This window comes from Meriones unguiculatus, chromosome 11 (assembly GCF_030254825.1).
Source record: "Meriones unguiculatus strain TT.TT164.6M chromosome 11, Bangor_MerUng_6.1, whole genome shotgun sequence".
NCBI classification, from domain to species: domain Eukaryota; kingdom Metazoa; phylum Chordata; class Mammalia; order Rodentia; family Muridae; genus Meriones; species Meriones unguiculatus.
In genome coordinates this window covers 96,751,357-96,763,547 of record NC_083359.1, presented here as the reverse complement: position 1 = coordinate 96,763,547, position 12,191 = coordinate 96,751,357, and the positions used below count along the sequence as shown (strand labels likewise).

The following is a 12,191-nucleotide window of genomic DNA, read 5'->3' as shown; positions in this document are numbered from 1 at the left end:
GACTAGAGCCTCTGCAACTCTCAAAACAAGAGGACAGGAGAAGCCTGCACTCAGTCATTAGTTCTCTGTGAACTTCCTTTTGCTAGGGCCTCAAAAAAAAAATGGAGTTTCCATATAAAGAATGAGCAAGACCATTCCAAGAATAAGGTGGAAAGCAAAATAATGTCTACATGAGATGGAGCCTCCTACCCCTGGTCCTCGACACTGAGGGAGGGTGGAAGGAACATCTATCTGCCTGTGGTATAATGGCAGATGTCAAAGTACCAGCTCTTTGGGGAAAAGAAGTTCTGATTCAGAGGCTCTCAATATTTCTACCATGGTCAATTTTAGACTAGAAAATAGCTCAGGTTGGGGTTGGTGATTTAGCTCAGTGGTAGAGGGTTTGCCTAGTAAGCACAAGGCCCTGGGTTCGGTCCTTAGCTCTGGAAAAAAAAAATGGCTCATGTTTTCAAAGATTTATTACTAGCTCCAGCATATTTCACATCTGCTACTAAGGAGGATACAGAAAATCCCATCCCCTTCTTCATCTCCACTATAGGCCATATAAGAGTCAAAAGGAAGATCTAGGAAAACAAAAACAAAGTTTGTTTTATAAAGCAAAACAAAATCCACACCATAAGAATAACCACATCAGGAATAAGGGACTTCCTTGATGGGCATAACAGTAGAGTGGGGGCAGGAAGGGAGACTCTTAGATTGCTGCGACAAAATACATAAACAGCTTTAAGGGATGTTTTCCTTATTCTGGCCACAAATTCAGAACTTTTAGTCCTAGGCCCCATTGATTCCAGGTCCATGATGAGGCAGAGTGTCACAGCAGTGGGAGTCATGGCAAGTTGCTCATCTCGTGACAGACAGGAAAGTAAAGGAAGGCACAGGTAGAGGACAGGGCCAGGCATAAGTTTCAAAGGCATGCTTACAAGGCCCTTGAGGCTCACTACTGGCCAAGCCCCACCCCCAAGTACCGCCAACCACCAGGCTCCGCCCACAGACTCCGCCCCTCAAACTCAGGTGGCTAAGTTCTACACCACAGAGTAAAAAGCTTAAGATCAGTTCGCAAAATCCCACCAATTCCAGGCCACCCTGGAAAGCCCCACCTCTAAGAAACCTTTATAAAACCTACCTGCCACTCAGTTCTCTGCTGCCTCTCCCCCAAGCAGAAGCAGCCTCCCCACTGTGTTTCTCCCAATAAATCTCTTGTGTGAAGCTTGTTGTATGCTGTGACTTTGTGATATTCCTTGGCTTCTGATTGCCAGGATATCTTTCCCCTCAGTGCTGGGACACTTGCGATGCTGCCTGCCATCTACTTCTTCCAGCCAGGTTCCATCACCTCTTAGTGAAACCAACTAAGGGGTAGGGGTTCGGGGGATTCAACACTTAGGTGGACTCCTTTGATCCCAGCACTGAGGAGGCAGAGGCAGGTGGACTGTTGTCAGTCTAAGGCCTGTCTTGTCTATATACAAGTTCCTGGCCAGCCAGGGATACATAAGATGACCCTGTCTCCAAACATCAAATCCCATCAAACAAACAAGTAATTCAGCATATATATGTGTGGAGAACAACTTATTCAAACTATAGAAGTGAGCATGAAGTTTGAAAGTTGCCCACTCAAAATTATCTACATGGAAATACAAAGGTAGGAGTAGGGGCAAGACTACCAGACAGCATGAGGTCCAGCTGATGTAAATGGAGCAGGAGGAGGGGATGATGGGTCTCCTTCTCCTCCTCCTCCTCCTCCTCCTCCTTTCTGCCTTGGCTCCCCCAACCTCCTGTCATAAGGAAAGCCACAGTGCTATCTCCTGGACCATCAGGAGCAGGTTTTCGCTGCTACACACAGTTTTGCTTCTCCTCAGCATCGGGTTAGCTAGTTTTCTCTCCACTGAATGTATTCTTTACCTGTGAGCCCAGGCAAAAGGCCAGTTTGCCCTCTCAGAGCATCTTGCGTCTATTTGCTCATGCAGCAGTATGCTACCCTATGGTCATTCTCTGCCTCCCTGACTAACACCAGAAGCTGCTTAAAGTTCTCGTGCACTTTTGCTTTTGTGTCAAGGGCCAAAAAATGTTAATTACTGTGGTGATATATTAATAAACTAGAAGATACAGAAGAGAACTCAAGCCAGGAAATCAGAATAAGGTGTTGAAATTTAACAGCTAATGTTTAAAATTATGGGAAATATTAGGCAAAACAACAAACCTGTCTGCAGAAATGACATATAAACCCCATTTAACTAAAAAGCACTAAATTAGGATAATGAAATTTCTAATCAGAGTTTACCGACTTAACAAAAAGGCAAGCAAAAGAGAAAAAGTTCTCAAGAGTTGACTCTGTAAGTTCTGCAAATATGGAATTCAAGGTAGCCTGAGCTCCAAAGCACGCGTGTTTACATTAGCTACAGGGGAGAAATTCCAGTTTTAATACAGAAGCACGCTTTTCCTTGCAATATAATAATACACATTTACCGGCTCAGAAGCTGGGGCAAACGAGAGACAAATAGGCCCCGACGGGGAATTTATAAGGAAGTGACAGCACTGTAAAACATTGTATTGACAGATAGATGTCACAGACAGAATATATGAAACTGTAGATGGGGCCAGAGAAACGAGCCAGTAAATAACGGTGCCTGCCAAAAAGGCTGATGACCCAAGTTTGGTCCTCAGTGTAGGAGAGAAACAGACTCTTGCAAGTTCTTTTCTGAGTTCCACACAGGTACCATGATAAGTGCCCCGCCTAAATAATAAACAAATGAATAATTTCAATAAAATATAAAACTGAGTGTGAGGCTGATGTAAACAGTGGGTTAGGTTGACCATGACGTGCTGGTGAAGGATTACTAACCGGAACAACAGTACTACACGCCAGATGACGGCAACAGGACAGCCTCTGCCTGGCGGAGAACACTAGGTGTAGATTAAATTGCTTTTTTGTATGTGTGAACCTAAAACTTCTCGAAAATAATAATAGTCTTTCAAGAAAAATTAAAAAGTGCTCCTAATTTCCAACCATGCTCAAAATGTGATTTTAAAAAATCATCTAGGCAAATATATCCCACTTGAAATCTGACTTGGAGCGGGTTCTTAAGCTGACACTGGCTCATGCTGAGAGCCTGCACACTGAGCACACACATTCACATACTAACACAACATTACAGCTATAACACACTGAGCACACAGACTGTGCACACACATTCACATACTAACACAACATCGCAGCGATATTCCAAGTTACAGTCCAAAATGTTCAAAATCAAAAGTTACATTCAAAATTCAGAAGGCATTTTCCCATAGAAATAACATTATGTAAACATGGTATTTTGGTTCACAGACTAAATCACAAGAACCAATTTAGCCCATAATGTAAATAAACAATGCTAGCAGCCTCTGTCCTTCCCACTGATCTCCAGAGTCCACAGCTCAGAGGCTGGTGCATACTGGAGGTCTAGTGAGTAAACTCCACACTGATCATGGCTCTACATACTTTATTGTGTTAAGCAAATTTCACAACCTTGCAAGATAGAACTTTACGGGAAAAAATGGGGAAGATGAAGCTTGGAGAGAAAAGAGCTTGCTGTGACTGTAAGGCTAGACAGCAGAGAGTCTAGCCTGGTGTGTGACCTCACCTACAACATGTACCCTCTTACTGTCTCCACATTAGGTCTTAAGAGCACAGGACTCGCCCCAGGAGGAGCTTACACATTTCACCAGGGCGGGGATGTGGGCCTGGTCAGCGATGCACCCAAGCACATCATAACAATGCTAAAGGTCAGATGTGACTAAGGGCGATACTACTGGGATGGGGTGGAACCTTTAGGAGGTGGGCCTAGTACGGAATCCCTGGGGTAGGGTATGTTCTTAAAGGGGGCTGTGGGGTTCCAGGTCCCTCCTTGTACTTCTTCCTGCTTTCCGGACACGGTGTTACATCTACACACAAGACACCTTGTCTCAAACAAGGTAGAAGCTGAGGTCTAACACTCAGAGTGGTCACCTGACCTCCACGTACATGCCGCACATGCATGTCCTTATTTACACACATGAATGCGCGTGCGCACGCACGCACGCACACGCACATGCACACACACGTGCACGCACACACACACGCACACACACACACACACACACACACAGAGCTGTCTTAGGTAGTTTGTTATGTGACAGAAAGCTGACTAACAAAAGTAATCACTCAAGAAACAAACAAGAATCAGGCTTTCTCCTTTACTGGGAGTTGAGCTTACTGTAGCCAAAATTATAAACGATAGAATTATGTCTTTGGTATTTTTCTAAGTTTCTTCTGTTGTGTTCCTTTAAGTTTCATCAACTCCCAGGTGGTCAGCTATTATAGCATCTGCCCTGTTCCGTGAATGTAACTTCACAGGCTGTTTCAAACAAGTCCTTAACCCAAAATAAAATCTTAGCTCCTGAAAGAGGGAAACCTCCTGTCTACTGGGAGGCAGCAATCTTAATTCAGGTCAAACACAGCTTCTTGACATCTTAGGCATATTTCAGCACTGCCCAGAATAATGCATTTTAGAGAAATTGCTCATGAATCACAACTAATTTATAATTCTGGTACAGTCTTAGGAAAGCAGTAAACTTTTCTAAGCAGTTCTAATTCTCACTGCTCCCTCCTTTCCACTAAACAGCTTTCTCAGCTTGTCCTTGGACTTCACAGGTGAAACAGACATCTAATTCACATAAGCCTGTGGTCAGTGAAACCACTGAAAATGCACATAATAAACTATTAAAAAATCAAATGTTTAACATATTAATCACCTACCACTTTCTTTATAAAAATATATAATTGTATAGCATAACATAAAAGTATATAAATCTAAAATAGCCCAGACATTTTGTAAATTCACATTTAATAGTATGCTGTCAGTTATAAAAACAGACTTGCAAACAGCATATCCAAAGGAGGCCCTCTCTATGCAAAAGTGGTGGTGACAGGATAGGAGGCAAAGATTACACACCCATCTGCTTTAGCAAGAGATGAGATAGACGATCTGCTTCTGAATTACAATTCATACAATCTGTGTGTGTGCGCGCACATGCTTGCATGCAGGTGCATCCATGTGTGTAAATAAGGACATGCATGTATGGCAGGTATGTGGAGGTCAGGTGACCACTCAGCGTTAGACTTCACGTCTACCTTGTTTGAGACAAGGTGTCTTGTGGGTAGACCTGCTCTAGATTAGCCAGCCACGAGCTTCCAGGTTTCTGTCTGCCTCCCACCTCCCCAGAGCAGGGCTCCTAGGTTGTTCACAGTGTCTTGCTTTTACATAGGTTGCAATGATTCAAACTCAGTTTCTCATACCTGCTCTGGAAGTGCTTTCTGCCCACGCAGCTGTCTCCTCAGCCCCTGAAGTTAGTCACTGAGAAGGCGCTGCACCACTGGGGCAGACATACATCGCTCTACTTTGATGGGTTAATAAAACAACCCGAAGCAAACTGAATTACTAGGATAAAAGCTGTATCATTAATTGAAAAAAACACAAACACATGAAAACCAAAATTATCCCAATACAACCTTGATGATAAATAGTACCTAAATGTCCTTTTCATGGATCACAGCAATTCAAATGATCAGAGCTTGTGCTGTTCTGCAGGAGGTGTGTGGGGCAAGAGAACCACCAGTACAATATCAAATTAACATTCTCAGCAAGTCCTTTTGGCTTACAAAACCCAAATTTCAGACCCTTTAAAACATTCACTTGATAGGCTTTTAGACTGAATAAAAGAACTGGGGAAGAAAGCCTAGAATTTTGGCTCCCCTTCTCATCATCACCCAGTGAGGTGTAGTTGTGGTGACTCCTCTAAATTAGAAATGTCTGATTCAGGAAAGTATCCCAGGGTTAGCAACATATTTTAAACCCTATGCCCCAAATCGAGCATTTAGATTTTGGTTTATATAAGTCAGAAGAAGGATGTCTTTCCCAGGTGGCCATCAGAGGCCAGGCTCCTAGGGCATCACTATCCTCCTCTCTGCCCTGGAGCAGCCCTGAGTGACCTCCTAGGAGACAGTGAGTTGTGCCATGGCTACTCAGCACTGCCGACTCACCACAATGCCTCACTTAGCCTTTCTGCTTGGATATATGTTAAAAACCCTATTCCCCCAGATTAATACTCCATGAAGTGGGGCCTGCTGGGAGAGCTTCAGGTCACAGGAGGAATGTCCATGAAGAGGGCTGTGGACCGCCAGCTTGCCTTCTCTCCCGTCTCTACTTCTTCACTCTTATACTCCAGATATGAAAGGGTCTCAGATGCTCACATGTTGAAGGCTTGATCACTACTTGGTGGTGCTACTGTGAGGAGACTGGACAAATGAGAGCACAAACCTCATCAATGGGTTAGTCCATAGCTGACCAGACTACTTGGGGGTGGGGCCTCTTTATAGGGAATAGGTGGCTGAGGGGCATGTTCTGGAAGGCTGTATTTTACCTCAGGCTCTGGCCCTTCCTGCTTCTTGACACTTGGTAGACAGAATGGCTTTGCTCAGGCACACTCTCTCATGGTATCCAGCTTTGCCGCATTCCCCAAAGTAATGGAACCAGCCAAAGACAGACTAAAGCCTCAGAAACCAGGATCTAAAATAAGCCTTTCTCCTTAAGTTATGCTATCAGGGATCTTGTGACACAATAAAAAGCTTACTGTAAAGGGCCACCATGGAACAAGCAGCTTTTCTCTGTCAGCTTTCACTGGGACAGCACTGCCAAAGGCTCAAAGCAACAGGATCAATGAACTTTGCACAGAAACCTTTAACACTGTGAGCCAAAAGACATCCCAGTTCTTCTCATAAAGTGAGTATGTTAGGTGTTTGTTGGAATGATGGGAAGCTGGCTAGCACCCCATCCAAGTATAGAGGATGTACTTCTGTAACCATGGTAATGAGCTCAGGAGGTCCACCACACTCATGAATCCCTTGGTGAATAGGGTACAGGATAGGTGAGATCCCACCACACACAGAGTACACACACCTGGCCTTGGCCCACCTCAAAAGCTGTAAAGCCATCAAGCTGTCCTGCAGTTGCTGGATTGGATAGGGAGCTCCTCAGTCCAAAGTTAACCCTTGCTTAATGCTTGGTGTTTTGATACCTGTTGATTCTCAGAAATTTTACAACCTTGCCTCTCTTCCTAACTAAATACCCTCAGATTTCTCTCAGCTCTTAAACTGGTTTCATAGAACCACAGCTTTGAGAATTCTCCTAGAAATCACTAAGACATTCCCTTATTATCACATGAAAACACAAGCAGGAAACTTTCGAGTAGAAATGTTTTATTTAAAATAGTCATAAATGTGAAGATTCATATTAAAATTTTCTATTTCATAATCATTTAATGTATCAATTATATAAGAAAATGGCATGATTAGCCAATAACAAAAATATAGTCTAGCACCAAAATATTTCCTTAATTATCAAGCTGAAACTAAATCCATATTATAGAATCAAGCAAATTAAAATAGCTTAATTTTCTTCTGGAATTCTTGTTTTCTCAATGTATAATCTGGCACCTTTATAGTATTTCTCTTTTGTCTGAAAATGATGGGGTGTAGATTACATTTTCAGGTTTAGATTCTAAGTACTTCTTAGAAAACTGTGAATAGTTTTAATTCTACAAAATCAAAATGTTGGACTATAGAAAATCCAAAATTATATTTTCCATCTTTAACAGTGGCTTTCAAATAAACGGAATTTGAGAAATTCATACAGATCATCTCCTGATTTATAGAATTACCAAGTATAAACTTATTCTTAGCTTGCATGCTTCAATCAGAAGCTTCAATGGCATTATGCACATTGCTTAAGCTGCTCACTTATTATCCAAAAGGAAAGTGACACAGTCCTGTCCTACTGCCAGCACAGCCAGGACGGCTGGGGCCCAAGACAATGTGTGGCCAGATGAGGGAAGACACGGCTCAGCAGGACTCTAGTGACTGTGCCTCAATCATTCTGCATACCCAGGGGCTCGCATCCTGTTAGATTTCCATGCAGAAACATGGGACTCGGTATTTGTTTTAAAATGGAAAAAAACAAAAAAACATTGTAACCTTCAAGACCATATTCACTTCAGAGAAAATTCTTTCTTTCTTGTTCACTGAAACATTGTTGACATTTACAATAATACTATTTAGTGGAGTCACAGCCACTCCAACTTAGGACAAAAACCTCCTTGCTCTAAAATGTACAAGGGCCCTGTACATGCCCCACAGTGAGCTGGCTGGTTTGGCTTTCTGTATTGCTTTGCATCTCATCTCATGAAAAAAGCGGTAGATAGCTATGTCAGATTTTCAGATCACTGTAATGTTCAGCCTATTCTAATCTACTGTCTGCACCAACAATTTGCCTTGCCGACTTAACTGGCGATGTGCACATTACGGGGCCAAGAGCTGTTTTCCGTGTTAATGTGTGACTAGCATCTGCTTGGATGCTTCCTCTTCCCCAAGGCTGTTTTCTCACTGAGATTGATAACAGTCCTTTCTATGTATTGCTCAGGTTGCTTTGTGGCAATCTCTTCTGTCCATTTTCAACCTTATCTTTAAAAGTGTGGTTGCTCCTGAGGGTGAGTAGCCCTCCCTCCCTTCCTACTTCCTCCTTCCTCCTGATGACTTACTTGTTCTTCTCCAAGGTTTCAAATATTCTTCATAAGCCATGGGAATATCTATCTGCAGCCTAGACATAGCTCCCCAGTTCAGCTTCCCTAAGCCCATGCAAGGTCCACCAAAGGTAGAACCATATCTATTTGCTGTTTTGTTCTCAGCATGTGATGGAGACCCAGTAGCACATGACACATAGTGACAATCAATAAATATTTGTTGAAGAGATCAATCATTCATTTGCTCTCTGACCTCTAGTTGGCATGGTTTCTCTCTTTAGGCCTTAGTTTCCCATCTGGAAATGAAGATGACAATAGTAGTTCCTTTCCAGGCTTGCCTCAATGCACATGAAATAGTGAACATATGTATATTTTATGAATTAAAAAGCAGTATGCCAGTGTAAGAGGCATGCACACATACTCACACACACTCACCAAATGTAGCTTGTAAGGCTAAAAGACTTACCCCTTGGACCTTTACAAAACAAAGAAACAAACAAAAAAACCAACCAAAAGTTTGCTGACCCATAACAAAGAATATTATCTGAGTTTAGCAAGACATTGTGCAAATTAATGGATTAATGATTATTTCCTTGCATTTTATTACACTACTCGTACTTTAACCTGCCAGCAGAGGAAGGCAGCCCACATTCTGGGCTACTTAACAGAGAAAGTCATCAATGTATCAACAAACAGTACCACTGTCTCCTTCAATGTTGTTTACTTTAAGAAAGTGCAATCAACACACTTTTCTACTTTCTCCTAATTATTATCAATGGAAACAGAGAAGGCACAAGTCTCTAAGGGATGGAGTAGAGATGAGAACTTGAAAGCCACGAAGCCATCTCCATGGGAAAGCTAACAGCTGCTCACCATGCAAGTACAAGTCTACCGAAATCTACTCACTGTTGCTACAAAATCATAGATTTTACTTTTGGGGGAACTGTATGACCAGGGTTTAGAAATGGTATAACCATAAAAGGGGGCCACACTTACAAAATAAAATAAAGTGCCAATCAAATACTACACAAAAGGGAAAAGGAATCTGGAGTCAGTCCCTCAAGATTTGAGTTTGAACCCTTCCATATGTGACTTTGAGCAAATCCATTGCTCCCTGTGAACAGAGTTTTTACCTCTGGAGAAGAGAGTGCTAACCACTGACAGCACCTACTATGTGCCTACTATGAGCCAGTGGCTTACTCCATCTTAAGATAAAAGGATTATTGCAACTGTCGGCACCAGCATGTGGGCAGACAAGGAAGCTCAGGCATGCTGCCTGACTTAAAGAAACACTACTTACAAGAAGCCACTGGTGCACAGTACAGCCACAGCAAAGGCCTTGACCTCTTTATCTCTTCTGCATGGTTTGTCTTGCCTGCACTATATTAGAGCCTAACAGCTAGGGAAAAAAGTCTGAAATACTGTTACGCTATAATACTCTTAATGTGTACTGGAAAGGGGAATGGTTTCAGCACAGTTCTATGGTGAATCCATTGTCTTCAGAAAATAGTGGAAGAGAATGTGTGCTTTTCTCTGAATGCAATGAGAGCACCCCACGTTTTACAAGCAAGCTATAGCTTGCTGAGAACACAGCTGGTTAGTTCAACAACCTTAATTCCTAATTATGCCACAGGAACTCTCCTGTCTGTGGCTTTGACACCCTCAGTATGCCGTCGACCCATCCTGGGTTAGGAACCACATTACCTTTCCTTCATTGTCTCATGTACCCTTCCGTGTTGGATGCACTGTTCCTCCAATTCGTCATTTCTCTTCTGTAACTTCTCTAGCTTCTCACAAAGGTATCTTTTTTCTTGACTGAGTCGAACTATTTCCGATCTAGAGAGGGTAGAAACACAGACAGAGTAGAGAGCAGAGACTCAACTTACTGGAATGTATTTTTATTGTATAAACCTTAGCATTATCTTAAAGTCTATACTTCAGCCATAAGTGAAATAAAAATTATCTTATATCAAAAATATTTCAGAAAAATCAAAATGCATAGTAGAAGGATATTTCATCATAGGGACTCCAGTTACAGCTCTGAAGAGACAAGGTAGAGAGCTCCAGTTCCAAGGGGGAACTGGTGCAACCACAGAAGTCTATATTCTGGAAGTACTACCGTCACCTGTTTCCATCCCACTCCTAGACTGCACACAGTCAGGACTGTAACCGGAGTGGAGGACAACCTGCACCCAGACTAAAGCCATCAGAGATTTCCTGTGGTGACAGCCGATGTCTTTCAGGACATAAACTACATCTTCAGCGTCTTGGCTGACAATCCTAACTCTTAAAAAAACAAGTCTTCAGGAAAGGTCAGAAAGAAATCTAAGCAAAGTTATGTCCTTTTCTAGATCTAACTTGCAGCATTGACACTATTTCCTCATGCCTACTGTGTCATCAGAAGTCAGTGGAATTTTTAAGTTAATAAAACACTCTCAACATTGAATCCATTTTCTCCCCCCAGACAGGACTGCTTTATCATGCACAGGCACCTTTGGTCCTCTTCAGGAAGACTTTGGATTCACTGAGGAAATACTATCCCACAAACTGTTCATCACCAAGATCACACCAGCAGGGGCAGTTCACCTCACTCTGCACTTTCATCTCTGCCCAAGGGTATGCTAAAGGGAGCTTGCTCAAATCAGCGCCTCCAGCCTCCACTTTCCACATGTCAGCATGGCTTGGAAACTACCTCTGTTTACCCAGACCTCTCCTTAGAGTCCATCTTTCTGAACTATGCTCTGTGTCTCGCCTTTCTCACCAGTTTTACAAGTGGGACAGAGTATGGCTTATCTCCTCACCCCCACTTAGAGTTTTATGTAGCCCTGGCTGTCCTACAACTCACTCTGTAAACTAGGCTGGCCTTGAACTCACAAAGATGTGCCTGCCTCTTTATCTCATTTTTAAACTCAGTTCAGGCACTCAATCTGCACTTGCCTCTCCTGCTAAGAAAGCACACATCTTTGTAATAGTCTACATACCTGAATACATGCCTCACATCCATCCACTCAAAGTTACACCCAATACAAAAGTAATCTAGACATTATAATAATATTTTGAATTTAGTATTTCTTCCCAAACTAGCATCTCTCCTATCATATACTCAAACAAATTTGCAAAGAAAAAAAAAATCCTTAAACCAGATTAGGAAAAGAATAAAAGCCATGGAAAAGACCCCAGCACTCAATTTTAAGCTACTTCTGAGAAGAAAGGTGCCATTTTCAAAGAAAAGCACAAAGAAAAATAGACTTTACAATATCAAAGTATAAAACGTTTACATCTCAAAACCATATATTTGAAAAGCCATATGCTTATGTTTATATTCATTGTAGCACTGCTTAGAGAGAGAATCTTGGTCTATGACCCAACATGGAAACTTTATCCAGAATTCTGTCAACAGGACATCAGCTATCTTGCTTATTTTACAACAAATCAAGATTTTGATAATGACTATTTATTAGTGTTAGTTATTGACCTAAAATGTGATATTTTGATAAGCAAGTGGAAACATTAGAAATCAGCATGCATAATGCAATTCCATTTTACAGTAAGTTATTTGGGAGGGCACCACATATTCATATTGACAGCTTCCGGCAGGTAGA

The 12,191-nt window shown here is 42.1% G+C and overlaps 1 protein-coding gene across 3 annotated transcripts in view; it reads right to left on the bottom strand.

Moving 5' to 3' along the window:
* The window catches only part of Sdccag8 (SHH signaling and ciliogenesis regulator SDCCAG8), a 202,421-nt gene that overhangs the window by 58,511 nt on the left and 131,719 nt on the right, over positions 1–12,191 (bottom strand). For all 3 annotated transcript variants that reach the window (XM_060364754.1, XM_060364755.1, XM_060364756.1), the window contains one exon: positions 10,294–10,425. In XM_060364754.1, the coding sequence (XP_060220737.1) occupies positions 10,294–10,425 (132 nt within the window). The remainder of the gene's footprint in view (positions 1–10,293; positions 10,426–12,191) is intronic.